Source organism: Podarcis cretensis (genome assembly GCF_951804945.1).
Source record: "Podarcis cretensis genome assembly, chromosome: 5".
NCBI lineage: Eukaryota > Metazoa > Chordata > Lepidosauria > Squamata > Lacertidae > Podarcis > Podarcis cretensis.
In genome coordinates this window covers 62,046,331-62,062,065 of record NC_137174.1, presented here as the reverse complement: position 1 = coordinate 62,062,065, position 15,735 = coordinate 62,046,331, and the positions used below count along the sequence as shown (strand labels likewise).

Sequence of the window (15,735 nt, the reverse complement as noted above, 5' to 3'; positions counted from 1 at the left end):
ATATGCAGGGTGTATGTGTTGTACATTCTATGTTGAAAGTGTGGTTAAACATGTCCTTACTCAAGTAAGACATTGTTACAAAGATATTGCCCATGGCTTTGATTGCACAGTGGTTATTCAGCATCTTCAGACTTGTTCTCATCATCCAGTATGGATGTTCAAGAAAGAATGGATGAATGGACTTTGCTTATTCAAGTAAAGTTTTTCATTCCTTACAGTAAAAATACTGTTGGTATTAAAATTACCTGTGGATAAAATACCTTCATGCAGGAAAAGTGTACATAGTTTATATACTATATTTTTAATGAAACGGCATCTTTTGTGCAAACGTGCATACTTAACAGTACATTATTCAAAAGATTAATACTTAACAGCTCAACAGGATATTTTCATTCATTCTCATCCTTCTGTTACTAATAAGCATATTAGCCTGGTGCAGACATAATGCCTGCTTCTTGAAAACCATGATTTGAAAAGCTGGAAGTAATATTGGGAATGCATGTTCCTTGCTCCCTCCTCTGAAACAATTTCCAACCTCCTATCCTAGTCTTAAATGTTTTTCAATAAAAGTCAGATGAGGGCAGCATAGGGGGCTGCAGAGAGAAGCGGCTATTGGCAGAAATCACCTGTTTCCCCTCCCACCAGTGGGAGAGTCTGCTGAGCAGATGTTTTTGTCAGAAAGAAGGTACAAAGCAAAAACTGCTGCTGTAAATTCACCATTATAACACTATTCTTGCTTTTACTTGGAAGTAAGAATGTCACCAAGTGCTTGGAGGCCTCTATGCATTTTATGCCTCTCTATTTTTACAGTGGTGCCCCGCAAGACGAACGCCTCGCAAGACGGAAAACCCGCTAGACGAAAGGGTTTTCCGTTTTGGAGGCGCTTCGCAAAACGAATTTCCCTATGGGCTTGCTTTGCAAGACGAAAATGTCTTGCGAGTTCCTGCGGTTTCCCCCCCTTCCCCCCCCTTTTCCTAAGCTGATAAGACGCTTATCAGCTGATCTGCTGATAAGCCGCTTAACAGCTGATCGCTAAAAGCCACTAAACCGCTAATTGCGCTAATCCGCTAAGCTGTCAATGGGCTTGCTTTGCAAGACGAAAAAACCGCTATACGAAGAGCCTCACGGAACGGATTAATTTCGTCTTGCGAGGCACCACTGTATTTAGAACAGCTGAGAAGGTAGCAATGTGAAGTGGAAGACTAATGAGGGGGTTTCTTAACCATTTTGCTTTGTTTCATTTTCCACTTTGGGGGGGGGGACTTCTTACACCCTCGTAAAAGTAATCTAAGGGACAATTCTTGGTGGGAAAATGGAACAAGTAGAAAGAGTTAAAAGTCTCTTGTTCCATTTCCCCTCTGCTTCAGACTGCAACCTCAGTTGGTTTTATTTTATAAGCAACAGGTCCTAGAAGAACTACGTGTAATGTGTAGTTTCGGCATTAGATTCCCATAAATGCATTCCAGTTATGAAGCAAATCAATAAAAAACAATATATAAACTTTTAATGGGCATATATCAAATGCACGGCATTGTTCAATAGATTATATTATGAAAATCCTCTTCTTTTTTCCTATCTGTCTAATAGATAATTTTTAATGTGTGTTTTTGTTTTTAACCGCGCATTAAAAACCATTTGGTAGCAAAATGGAGAATAGCAGTTAGCTTAATTAAAAATCTTTAGTAACTTTTTGGCACATTAATTTTGAGCAGGATTGGGGTCTACCTGAGGGCCACATTACTTTGTGGGCAGCTTTCAGCTAGAAACTATAGAGATGAGTCTGGCCATTGTCCGGTAGGCTACATTCCAGCCACACAAAAACCAGAGGTTCCTACATGCACATCTCCCCATCCTCCATTTAGGTAAGCAAGCAAGAAGAGTCATCACAGTTTAAGGCAGTTGAGAGTGTGGAGCAGGACAAGTAAAGGGTGAAGGCATGTGTGTCCTGGGAAGACATGGAGGCCTGGAGGGCTATAGCTGGCTCCTGGAGCTGAGGTTCCTTACCTCTGCTTTAGAGTTTCAGAAAGTATTGTTTTGATACCTTTCATATCCATTATATAGTACTAATTTTTTCAGATTCTTGGTTCATATAAAAGTGGAAGGTTATTCACAAGTGATGTTTATTTAAATGTCATGAAAAGTGCTACCACATGGTGGCAGCAAACCAATGAGAGTTAATCCCAAATTGCTAGTTGGAGTGCCTTGAATCCTCCTAAATTATAAATAGCAGCAGCGATCTGAAAAGTTGTATGAGATAAGCTTTGATTTTAACATTATATAGTTTTTGTAATATTTCAGAGTAACTTTTTGATTGCTGGCTCTCCACTAGTTAGCAGTAGCTTTTATTGAATACTTGTAAAGAGATTCAGATCTGCGCAGATGCTGGACTTCAGTTTAGCTGCCTTTTAATTCAACAGTATTATTTTAGATAGGTTTACATTTACCTATAATTTACACTTTATACAATATACACAGAAACAAATCACAATCCTTAGTCACTGGTTACTGTTACAGACAGCAGCTATGATACCATTGGTCTGAAAACCTCTGTCCTTGAAGATCTCTGACACATAATTCTGGAGTTGTCAAAATATAAAGCACATAATGTAAATAAAGCTGCATTTATGTTTGCTTCCAATTTTTTTGCATAAAAATGGCTCATTTGTCATCTTGTCTGATGAAACTGCAGTTATCTTAACAGTTTGTTTAAAATAGACCAACATCCAACCATTGGTTATGAATCCAGCTTGTTTAAATAAGCCATAGTTAACATTAATCACACTTTAGGATTCAAAATGCAAAGCAATTTGACTTCAAAACCAAACTCTTCCTCCTGCCAAAGGCCAGTTCACATCACACTTCACGGGTTTAGCATAACATCAAAATGTGGCTGTTGAGATGCAAATACTTATTGTGTTGGGTGCTGATAATAGTTGCCCAATTGAGACATTATGGGTAACTGGTTAGAGCAACTGTAAAATGCTGGTGGGAATCCATTCACGAGGAGGGAGTGTAAAAACTTGTTTTGGGGGGTTGTCTGAATAAGGTATTAGTTTTATTTGTGTTTGATTAAACTGTGGTAACTAAAATAAAGTTCAGACCTTAGAAAATGCATGTTGTGACTCAGAATCAAACTGAACCTGAAGTGAAAACCGCACTGAAACTTTTTAAAAAAAAGATGGAACTGTTATTTGAAAGCCTGCTGTGGATCCAGAACAGATCACTTTCCTGCATCCCCAATAATTCTGGTTTCCAATTCAGAATAAGTGTAGTGGCACATGTGCGGAATCAGAATAAGGGATACATAATACATGGGATGATTTTTATACACGTTGGGTTTGTTCAGGCTTCTATACCCTGCCTTCTTCAAGAGCTAAGAAGCAGCAGGCAGGATGGAGGCCTGCTGCTTTAATGCTGCAATCCACTGTAGAGCAGGCTGTGAGGGTAAACAGCCTGGTAAAGGAAGGGAAGAGGATAGCATTTCTATGCACTGTGGAATGCTTCCTGCATGGTCAGCTAGTATCTGTAACTTTTACAAGATGTTGTTGAAAGCTTTTCACACTAACCTTTCACCCTAAGGGTAGGTATACATAGTTCTTTATTAAACAGTGAGTTCTCTGACAGGCTCGTATGTGGTAGATAGGCCTTCAGGGTCCCATCTAGTTCAGAGTACAGTAGCCTCCCTGTGTATAGAACAGGTCTCTGAAGTAAGTAGCTTCAAGAGACTAGGTAGAGGGGAATTTGAGAAGATGAAAATAGATGGCGAATGAGAAAGAGAATGGGGAAATAAATTTAAATCTTCAAATTTGTCATCACAGTATAGTACATCCTTCAGTACTTAGTAGCATACTGCTTTCTGTGACTAGGCCCTGAAAAAAAGCTACCGTATTTTTCCTTCTATAACACGCAGATTTTTTCTCCTAAAAAGGAAGGGGAAATGTCTGTGCGTGTTATTGAGCGAATGTGTGGTCCCTGGAGCCAATTGGTGCAAGGGGAGGCAAAAAAAAGCAAGCAAAAATCAAATCGCCTCTTGAAAAGAGGAAGCGGCTGCTTTCTGGCATTCTGCCCACCCATCTCTGTTTCCTTGCTGTGTTTGCTCAAACGGAACAAAGAGCAGGGAAAGCCCCTCCCCTCCAGGCAAGCAGAGGGGAAAGCTGAAAACATGCAGGAGGGAGAGAGAGAGAGCGAGCGCGAGCTGGCTGGCTTGGGTGGGTAGGTGAGGGAAAATTTGTGCCTTCCTTTCCTCCCTACCCCTCTCCTGCATTCTTAGCCAGCTGCTTCTCTGCACACCCCTCTCCTGCTCCTTGTCCCTTCTGTGTTTTTCCTTCCCTCCCCACTTAAAATGTGGTTAAAAAGCATGGATCCACATGGATCCTCAGGATCTTTGCATTGGGTCAGCCCAAATTCACCATCAGATCACATAGCATGTCCATGGCTACAGCCTGCCCCCCAAAAATCACGCACCCACTGTTGCCTGGGGCTGCAGTGGTGCAAAAATGTGGTTAAAAAGCATGGATCTACATGGATCCTCAGGATCTTTGCATTCAGTCACCCCAAATTCACCATCAGATCACATAGCATGTCCATGGTTACAGCCTGCCCCCCAAAAATCACGCTGTTGCCTGGGGCTGCAATGGTGCAAAAACGTGGTTACAAAACATGGATCCACATGGATCCTCAGGATCTTTGCATTGGGTCAGCCCAAATTCACCATCAGAGCACATAGCATGTCCATGGCTACAGCCTGCCCCCCCCCCAAATCACGCACCCACTGTTGCCTGGGGCTGCAATGGTGCAAAAACGTGGTTACAAAACATGGATCCACATGGATCCTCAGGATCTTTGCATTGGGTCAGCCCAAATTCACCATCAGAGCACATAGCATGTCCATGGCTACAGCCTGCCCCCAAAAAATCACGCACCCACTGTTGCCTGGGGCTGCAATGGTGCAAAAACGTGGTTACAAAGCATGGATCCACAGGGATTCTCAGGATTTTTGCATTGGGTCACCCCAAATTCACCATCAGATCACATGTCTGTGGCCACAGCATGAAGCACAAAAATGATACACCCACTGTTTCATTCAGAATGTTTTTTCCCTTGTTTTCCTCCTCTAAAAACGATGTGCGTGTTATGGTCAGGTGCGTGTTATAGAGCGAAAAATACGGTAATTAGACATGGGCAAGGAGTTTTTGCCAGCCAAGTTGAACTTTCTCCTTTGAGCAGCTGACATTCTCATGCTGTATCACAAAGCTTTTTTAAACGTCCATTTACTTCCAGAAGCTATTTGCCACGCAGCATGGCTGTAGGAATGCTGTTAGTGGAAAAGCAAGTATAAAACCCTTCTGGGCAGATAGAGTTCTTTAATCTGGGCCATTGTATATCTTATACTTATGTTGCAACAACTTCTTCAAACTAGGCTTTTCTTTTCAGTATATTTAGTCATAGACTATTAACAGAATATGCATTACAGAGCCAGGGCCAGGTTTGTTCCTGGGAATCAAGGACCAAGACTGACCTTGGGACCAAGAGTAGTGGCAGTTCATCTGGCTCTGAGAGATGGAGTGGTGAGGACCAGTGGCAATGCCACTAGTGAGAGAAGCCATAGCAGAGACCTGTGGTGAGATGGCGGCAGTGCCTTTTAGCACTGCCCATCTCAGGAGGAATACTGTGATTGGAACCACTGCCATCTTACTTTGTCCAGAATTCCTTAGAGTCCTGATGAAGCATTACAGAGTGATGATTGAGGGGAAGGACCCAGATGTGTTCAGGGTAGCTGGTAACAGCTTTAGTCATTCAGTTTGGTGCTCCTTTGTGCCAGGCGTTAGAAAAAAATGAAAAATAAAGCAGGTCCATGTGAGTCACATGGGATTCAGCACTTGTCTGACAGTGCTGAATGGTGGTATCAGGTCTCCAATGTCAGTATGTTGATAACCACCTTTGCACATGTGTCGCCTGTAATTGTAATGCGAATGACATGGTGACCTATTTAGATGTATTGGCCTAAGCAACAGCCAGTTCAGAACATCAGTTATAATGGAACAAAATTAAAAATCCCAACTGTTGACTCCATGTGAACTTCACATTAAAACTATGTGAAGTGCATTTAAGAATCTTTTGTGAATAATTTTCAACTAAGGCTATATAAAAATAGCTTTCTTTAGCTACTTCTGCAGGATAGAAAGGGATTTCTGTTTGACATCACTGTAGTCTGAAGGTTTGTTGTCCTGACAGCAGAGTACATAATTGGTTGTCTTAATTTCTTCTTCCCTATTTGTTCCCCTATAGGCTGCGAGCTCTGTCTAGCGGTGGGAGTGTGACATCCCCTCCCCTTTCTCCAGCTTTGCCAAAGTATAAATTAGCAGATTATCGTTATGGGAGAGAAGAAATGTTAGCACTTTTCCTGAAAGATAGTAAGGTAAGTTAGGAGAAGAATGTTCCTGTCTGGTTGCTTGCAAATCCATTCATAGTTTTAAGTGTATGCTAATGAAACCAAGGAGAAAATGCTAAACTCATAAAACTCTAAACTTCTTTGAAATGTCATTAGTTGCTTAGACTTCTGAAGGAGCTTTTAGTAGTTGCTAGAATAATGCCCATAATTCTCTTTATTAGTATACATTTTTGGTTTCCAGATACAGTGGTGCCCCGCAAGACGAATGCCTCGCAAGACGAAAAACCCGCTAGATGAAAGGGTTTTCCGTTTTGGAGGTGCTTCGCAAAATGAATTTCCTATGGGCTTGCTTCGCAAGACGAAAATGTCTTGCGAGTTTTTCCGACTTTTTTTCCCTCCCCCCCTTTTTCTAAGCTGCTAAGCCGCTTATCTGCTTATCCGCTAAGCCGCTAAATCCGCTAAGCCGTCAATGGGCTTGCTTCGCAAGACGAAAAAACCGCTAGACGAAGAGAATCGCGGAACGGATTCTTTTCGTCTTGCGAGGCACCACTGTATGTCTCAATAGATACTGAGACCTGGAAAAAGAAATAGAAAAAAATATATTTGCTTTGTACTTTCTTTTGGGTATTGGTATTGTCCATGGCATTTATGTTTTGAGGGTCAATGTATTTTGCTACATTCTCTCTTCCCTTGCAGATACCGTCAGACCTTCTTGATAAGGAGTTTCTGCCTATTCTACAGGAGGAGCCCTTACCACCCTTGGCACTAGTACCTTTTACAGAAGAAGAACAGGTTGGTTTCTGAATAAACAGAAAATGGGAATTTCTATACAGTGGTATCTTGGTTCTCAAACTTAATCCGTTCCGGAAGTCCATTCCAAAACCAAAGTGTTCCAAAACCAAGGCACACTTTCCCATAGAAAGTAATGCAAAACAGATTAATCCGTTCCAGACTTTTAAAAACAACCCCTCAAACAGCAATTTAACATGAATTTTACTATCTAATGAGAGCATTCATGCATAAAATGCAGGCAATAATCAATGTACTGCACTATAAAATAAATAAGACAGTATTGTAGATGATAAAAATAAAAATTATTATTATTATTTTGTTACCTGCACTGATGATAGTCATTTTTGAATGGGGGGCTTTTATCCATTACCACAGTCACACAATCAATCAATCAGTAGCTGAACTGGGTTCTACACAGTCACAAAAACAAATTAACCGAGAAAGCCTCAAAAACGCAAAATAAATAGTAAAAACAAAAGCACCAAACATAATCTGTTCCAGGAGTCTGTTTGACTTCCAAAATGTTCAAAAACCAAGGTACAGCTTCTGATTAGTGCAGGTGCCCCAGAAACAATAGCTGACAGCTGCTTTGAACATTCGGCCTCTGAAAAACGTTTGAAAACTGGAACACTTCCGGATTTTCGGTGTTTGAGAACCAAGTTACCACTGTAAGCCTTATACTTCATTAATGTAGGAAAAGTGGAATATTCCACTATTGTTATCTCATTGATCCTTGAGGTTTAGAGAGATGCACTCAAATACAAAGCAGTTGCCCTGGAGTGATACTCAACTGGAATTGATATTGGTATGCTTCATTCTAAATACAGTGGTACCTCAGGTTTCATACGCTTCAGGTTACATATGCTTGAGGCTACAGACTCCGCTAACCCAGAAATAGTACCTCGGGTTAAGAATTTTTCTTCAGGATGAGAACAGAAATTGTGCTCCGGCGGCGCAGCGGCAGCAGGAGGCCCCATTAGCTAAAGTAGTGCTTCAGGTTAAGAACAGTTTCAGGTTAAGAACATACCTCCGGAACGGATTAAGTTCTAAACTGAGGTACCACTGTATGTCTGCTATGGCTCAGGAAATCTTAGGCTGAGAGAATTTTCCAGGGTATTCAAAGTATGCAAGTTAATCCAGGGAGTTTTTAACACATATTTGAAACATGCAAAAAAATATTGTTCCCTCCCCCATTGTTTAAGCTGTGAAATTACAAGTTAATTATTATCAGAAACTTTAGAAATGGAATTTTGAAAATCTGTTTATAGGCTAAGTGGTTGCCTTCTACCCCCCCCCCCCCCAAATACAGTAAGCTTCAGCAGAATACACTGCAGGAGGACATAATATTTTATACTTGAATTCAGTATTTCTGTTTTCTTTCTCCTTTATTTGATATATTTATTTTCTGCCTATCCAAATAATTGCTCAAGGTGACTCACAATTAAAAATACAAAATCCAAAGCCATTAGAAAATTATAATTTAAATGATAAATATTAAAATCCACAGTCCTTCTGAACACAATGAGATTTACAAGTAATAATTTTTAGGTGTCCTTTTATGTTGCTATATTTGTAGCCATGAAACCCCTTCATGAATAGCATATACAGCAGGTAGGAAGGGACTGTGTTACACACAGATCAGTTTAGAGAGTTCCTAGTTCAACATACAGTGGTACCTCGGGTTACATACGCTTCAGGTTACATACACTTCAGGTTACAGACTCCGCTAACCCAGAAATATTACCTCAGGTTAAGAACTTTGCTTCAGGATGAGAACAGAAATCGTGCAGCGGTGGCGCAGCGGCAGCAGGACGCCCCATTAGCTAAAGTGGTGCTTCAGGTTAAGAACAGTTTCAGGTTAAGAACGGACCTCCGGAACGAATTAAGTACTTAACCCAAGGTACCACTGTACTAGCAAACTATAGATAGTTTAAACCAGAATCCAATCTTCTCATTTTATGCATATTAGAGCAGGGCTGGAGAGAAGGGAGGAGCACTTTAATCCAAGACTTGAACCTAATACAAATATGGTATCTGAATATGCATATAATCAAATGCTTTGCTGTGTTGTGTAATTCCTCATATCTTAAAACATAAGTCACTTTCTTTAATCTGAAAAAGAAAAAATCATTCCTTGGTGTCTTAAGGGACATCCACTATACACAAATGCAAAGTACCGTATTTTTCGTCCCATAGGACGGACCTAGTTTTTTGGGCGGGAAATAAAGGAAAAAATGTTTTCCTTTATTTCTCCCCCAAAACCAGGTCGGGGAACAGCGGGATGGCGGCGCTGCGCCTCCCCGCTGTCCCCCGAGCTTGTGGGGCTGGCCGATGTCTGCCCAGCGCGAGGGGCGCTCTGCTTCAGGACGCGCCAGGCGGCAGGCTGCTATCCGCAGGGTGGGGAGCCCTGCGGGAGGTCCCGCAGGGCTCCCCACCCTGTGGATGTCTGCCCGGCGCGCTCTGCTTCAGGGCGCTTTGCGCGCTGGCTGGCAGGCTGCTATCCGCAGTGTGGGGAGTCCTGCGGGGCTCCCCACGCGGCGGATGTCTGCCCGGCACGCTCTGCTTCAGGGCGCGCCGGGCGGCAGGCTCCTCCCGACACTGCGGATGTCTGCCTGGCGCGAGGGGCACTCTGCTTTAGGGCGCCTCACGCGCCGGGCGCCAGGCTGCTATCCGCAGCGTGGGGAGCCCTGCGGGAACTCCTGCAGGGCTGCCTAGGCTGCGGATGTCTTCCTGAAGCCTGGAGAGCGAGACGGGTCGGTGCGCACCGACCCCTCTCGCTCTCCAAGCTTCAGCGAAAGCCTGCATTCACCCCATAGGACGCACCCAGATTTCCCCTTCATTTTTGGAGGGCAAAAAGTGTGTCCTATGGGGCGAAAAATACGGTAACTGCGTAATTAATATTCTAAACATGATGAACACGTGAAGCCATCTTGTAGTGTGTCGGACTGTTGGTCTGTCTGTCCCAGTACTTGCTGTTCTTACTGGCAACAACTTTTCAAGGTCTCAGCAGAATTATTTCTTAGCCCTGCTGTATATTTGAGATCCCTTTTAACAAGATTGAACATGGGCTCTTTCCTTTTACATATATTCTACTAGTGAGTCAAACACTGTTCAAACATTCTAGAGCATTCATATGCAAAAAGCTCATTTTGATGTTTGAAAATTGAAGGAAATTGTCATCTCAGAAGTTCACCAGCAATACTTACGTAGCTTGAAAATTGCTGAATAATACATTGGAATTTTGATGGGGCAGGGGAGATAGGTCTGATTTTATGATAGTATTGTTACAAAATATTTCCCTCACCGTGTTTCTTCTTTTCGGCAGAGAAATTTCTCTATGTCTGTAAATAGTGCTGCTGTCCTACGATTGATGGGACGAGGTGGAGGAACAGTGGTAGGGGCTCCTCGAGGTCGAAGTTCCTCTAGAGGCCGAGGTGAGAGGCTTTGTGAATGTAAAGTAGTGTCATTGTTACATTTTAGAATTAAACTGCTTAACCCTGTCTAAGGTGTTGGGGTTTAGAATCTGCCATGGCTTTTCTTTCTTTGGAAGGAAAGATGGGATAAATGTTACAAAAAATAAATGTAAGCCAGTAAGAGAGAGAACCTATCCAAAAACACAGGATAGAATTGGGCCCTAGCATGAGAGAAGGTAAGGGCTGCAGTACTGCAAAGTAATTAAGGAAGTTTCAATATACATACACATCCTGGGCTTTGTTTTCCCAATGTTTGACCAATATTCCTGGATTTAGTGAAGGAAAAACAATATTTAGAGGATTTTAAGGTAGGAGCTGAGATAACAACTCTTACTCTAAAATATTTGAGTTCACTGGATAAATAAGTAGAATATATCAAGCCATCTGCATATTACAAAAATGGGAAAATGATAACAATTTCTGCCCTTAATGGCCCACATAGTCATCTTAGACCTCCTCTGCAGTGTGAGGTAGTAGAATGAACAGATGTAAAAGAGTTACAACAACCTGCAAGAAATGTAGACATAATAGTTGAATTCATTTAACAGACTGTGTGGTGCTGGTCATAGATATATTTGTAGCATAGAAGTGTAGAACAAAAACTACTTAAGGCAATAATTTAAAAGAATGAAAAGAGCTTCAAAGCATTTGTGATCATTTTTTGTTATTATAGAAATGAACACATTTTGGGTGTAGTGGGGGGGGCTATAAACTTAGCATCACAGAATCACAGCAGGGAACCTGTTGGAGTGGTCAGTATTATTTTTTAATGTAATAATAATAATAAAACGTTGATATTTGGAAGGCCCAGAAAACCTTTTGGTATCACAGTGGGATATCTATGGGAGCAGTCTGTAAAAAAGGTTATTAAGTTAATTTTGTTTTGTTTTTTTAAAAAGTTGAAATTAGGAATTTCTTTTAAAATAAAATTTTGGAGTGCCTTGGGGCCACAAAAAGCCTTTTGCCATATGGCATCACAGCGAGGAATTCATAGGAGCAGTCAGGTTTTTAAAATAACATTTTGGTGGGTCTTGTTGGAAGACCATTTTACTAGTTATGTATCTCTCTTCTAGGCCGTATGTCACCCATAAGTTAACCATCCCTGTTTTAAATAATATTGTTTTTATTTCTTTATTTATAAAAAAATCATAATCCGCTATATCATAAAAAACAGTATCTGTACACAATAGTTACCATGTAAGCATTTAAATAATAAACCATCAACTAGCTGTTGCAGAAATCTGTTTTCTTAATTGTCTACATAAACTGGGTAGCATAAAAAAAAATTTCAACAGGCATTTATTTAAAGGATGATGGCAAATGACAGTTTTGTAGGCTTTCTATAGAATCATGCTTGTGCTGTTCTTTACTCATTTTTACTGTGACCTTCTTGCAGGAGAAATTTAGATATGAAAAAGAAATAATCTAGCAGTGATTATGCTTAAATTTTCAACCTTACAAGCATACTTTGATGATGTTCCCTAGTGCATATTTGGTTTTGTAGTATTTTCTGCCAATGTTCCTAAAGTAGAGTGCCCTAACTGAGTGCTGGGGAAAAGTGTATTTTGTATTAAATTGCTCCTCACTTAAAACCTTTTACTGTAGCAACAGTATTTGGCAATCTAGTACTACTAGTGTTGTCATTGGGCCATACGCCTGTGCTATGTTTCTGTGCTGTTTCTGCCACTACTTTTAAGAGAAGTGACAACTGCATAACTTTCCAGCAGGGTTCATGCTGGTGGGGGAGCAGAAAATGGGAGTAACTCAGAAATTAGAAGGAATGCTTGTGTGGTTGCCTAGCAATGCACACATGATTATTCCTTTCCTTTTTTAAATTTAAATTCTTACTGAACTCGCAAATATGACTGGAAAGTTGCAGTCCTTCAGCTAAAGTGGAGTGATAATAAATGGTGTACAAGAAAGATGTAAAAGAGGTAGTGTCAGTGTTTTGTTTAAGTGTTTGCTCACTTTATTAGTTTTGTTTTCTTAATATTTACTGGTGACTGAGGAAGAGGAAACATCATTTATTGATTCTGTTTTATAGAATTGCCAGTCATAATAGGACAAGTGCCAGGAGCACTCAACACTTTCTCTGGACCAACTGATGGTTCCCTGTGGTTCGGATTCCACCCATGGCCCAGTAGTTACCTGTCTTGTAAGACAGCACCTGCTTTGCTATAAACCTTTGATTTATGAAAAATCAAACAATGTGCATTTTCTAATTGGTCTCCCTAAGAGCTCGCTTTGAAGGAAGATTGGCACTTAAGATTGGCACTTTGGCAAAGTGCAAAAATCAGCTTTGGTCTTGTTGGTTCCAAAGGAAAATGGTAAAATTTATAAGATCTCAACCATATTTTGTCTTTCAGGCAGAGGTAGAGGAGAAAGTGGTTTCTACCAAAGAAGTTTTGATGATGTAGAAGGTGGATTTGGACGAGGAGGGGGCAGAGAAATGCACAGATCCCAGAGCTGGGAGGAAAGGTAATTCAATAAACATATACATTGGCATGGACTGCATCTGTAGTGAAGCTCAGATAACTTGTTATGTTGGTAGAATCTTGGCTGCTCTAAAGTTTGTCCTTCTAGAAGTCTTGTCACAGATGTGGCCACCATAGATTTCATAGAATCGTAGAGTTGGAAGGGATCCTGAGGATCATCAAGTCCAACCCCTGGCAATGCAGGAATGCTGCCTACAGTTGTCCCTGGGTGGGCTCAAACCACCAACCTTCTAGTTAACAACCAAATGCACTGACCTATTTCAGCACGAACTGAGTATACTACACCTGCCGGGGAGCCAGGGTTGGCAGCAACTCCCCTTTGAAAGTATGTTTAATAGCAAACTAGTTTTGCCTTGATTAATGTATGGAATGGCTACAGAGGTCCAGCTATTTTGATAAATTTTGAAGTTCTAAGATCTAAAATGAGTGACAGAGCCTTCTATAAGAACAGCTGGGTAAAAATGCTTAAACAAGCTAACTGAACCAGGGCACTATTGGATGATATTGATGATTCATGAAATCAAGTTACAAAACATAATTATCCCTTGTAGAATTTAAGAAAGATCTGAAATCGGTAGCCTTCATGACATCATAGCTTAGTACTTATCTGGAATTACTAAGAGAACAAGGAAGAATTGAACCTGCTTAGGAGAGAAGAGATTATGGTCAGTATCCAAAGAACTAAGGAATTAGATCTGTAATCAGAAGAGGACTTTAGACTTATTTCTCTCAACAGCAAATGCCTCTGCTTCAAGGCAATGCTTTTGAAACCAGGGAGAATTTCAAAAGCAGTTTGTGTTAATGGCATTTGATTTAACTGTTCAAAGAGTGGGGGCAAGTCAAATTGTATTGGGTTAGCACAAAACCACTTGAATGATCTTAAGCAGCACAGTGGATTCTAACCTAAAACAACTAAACTGTATTCTACTGGGTTGAAATAAATTGATCCACAAATTGTGACTCAAAAAGGTCAAATTAATTCTTCCTGATGTCTTCCTGAAATGCTGAGAGAGAAAACATCAGCTATATTTTTCCAACAAGCAAATATTAGTTAACCAGTGGGGATTTCCCTTCATATGTGTTATATTTTTATAAACTTACCCTAGTTTGATCAAGATCAGATTTTTTAAAATGAGACAAGTAAATTAGTGTCATCAAGCTAATATAGATTGATATTCGTGGAACATTAGTATGCACTAAAATAGGATGCATGCATTGACAATAACAAATATTATTAAGAACTTCAATAATATAACAAAACATTGATCGTTAGGGCAAATGGATAGTAGAAATACACCAGTAACGCACGTTTTTAAAGGTTGGTCTTCAAAATGACTTTTGTTACCTGTTCTGATACCTATATCTGTATATATATTCTGTCCAGAGTATGCTATTAATAAACATTATTTCAACTTGTTATTCGTACATCACAGAAATAATTGTGATCCATTCCCTGTCTTAAGTGTTTCCAAATGCTTTGGTAATTTGCTATTTTGCCTTTTTAGGGGGGACAGGCGGTTTGAAAAACCAGGCCGAAAAGAACCAGGTATGTGGGTTGTTTTTTGTTGTTTTTTAAATGGTATGGATATCTATATTTTGTTTTATTAGTAATAAATTAAGATTCAGTGTCTAAATCTGAAATTATCAAAATCATATGCACACATAGGCCAGCATCTTTAGGAAATGGGATTAGATATGTGCTTTTACAAAATAGGCCAACATTTTTAGGAACTGGATTAGAGCCTGGCCTGTATGAATTGGAGTGAGGTTTTTTTTTTTGGGGGGGGGGAGTTATAAATTGTGTACTACTTCATTTAGAGTTACATTATAATTATTTTAAAGCACAATACTGAACTTTTATTTTTTAGTGACCAAAAAACTTTGTGTTTTTTTTTCATAATACACATCTTGTTGAAAGCAGCAGGCTATTTTAAGGGTCAATTCACATGACCTCAAGTTGGCTGGGGTACATAGTGAATCATATGCCCATTAGAGCTGGTCATGCTACAAGATTGCTCTGCCACACAGCCAATTTTTGGGCTGTAATGAGGTCAATGGGATTAAAAATTACTTGCTAAATTGTGTGCTGAAATTTGCTCTGGCAAGCCATTGGATGCATTCAGTGGTGACAAGACCAAAGTAAAGTTTTGGATCATGCCATGTTACGTCTCAAGTAGTTTGCTTTCTGAGCATTTTTGCAGTGTAATGCAAGATAACATTTTAAAAAACAATTCTCTAATACCCCTTCCCAGTTAGTCCATAATTCCCCCACCCCAGTTGCATAAAAGTTACAACTCGTTGGCTTGGATCAGGTAGTCCAAAAAATGATGGTGTCTATAGGAGTTAGTTTATTATATACAGGCAACCTACAGTGCAGATAGCCTGTGCTTCTTCCTGCCCCTTCCCCTGTTTCCTAGTTCTCTGAAAAAATGAGAAAGGAATTGAGAGGAGAAACTTGCACCTCGCCCTTTCTACACAGTGCTATGAGAGTGAGCCTCAGGCTTTTACTTTTGTTTTAAACTAATCATAGCTATGGTGACCTTCAAACCTGAACAAACTACAAGTTAGTGTTAACTATACAGGA

General features: G+C 40.3%; 2 protein-coding genes across 3 annotated transcripts in view; both read left to right on the top strand.

Moving 5' to 3' along the window:
* Positions 1 to 15,735, top strand: part of GIGYF2 (GRB10 interacting GYF protein 2) — a 74,507-nt gene that overhangs the window by 14,345 nt on the left and 44,427 nt on the right. For both annotated transcript variants that reach the window (XM_079976831.1, XM_079976832.1), the window contains exons 3-7: positions 6,289 to 6,418; positions 7,088 to 7,183; positions 10,509 to 10,617; positions 13,023 to 13,134; positions 14,657 to 14,697. In XM_079976831.1, the coding sequence (XP_079832957.1) occupies positions 6,289 to 6,418; positions 7,088 to 7,183; positions 10,509 to 10,617; positions 13,023 to 13,134; positions 14,657 to 14,697 (488 nt within the window). The remainder of the gene's footprint in view (positions 1 to 6,288; positions 6,419 to 7,087; positions 7,184 to 10,508; positions 10,618 to 13,022; positions 13,135 to 14,656; positions 14,698 to 15,735) is intronic.
* Positions 1 to 15,735, top strand: part of LOC307217462 (autoimmune regulator-like) — a gene marked incomplete at its 5' end in the record, with an annotated part of 136,567 nt that overhangs the window by 114,027 nt on the left and 6,805 nt on the right. The gene's annotated exons all lie outside the window — the stretch shown is intronic.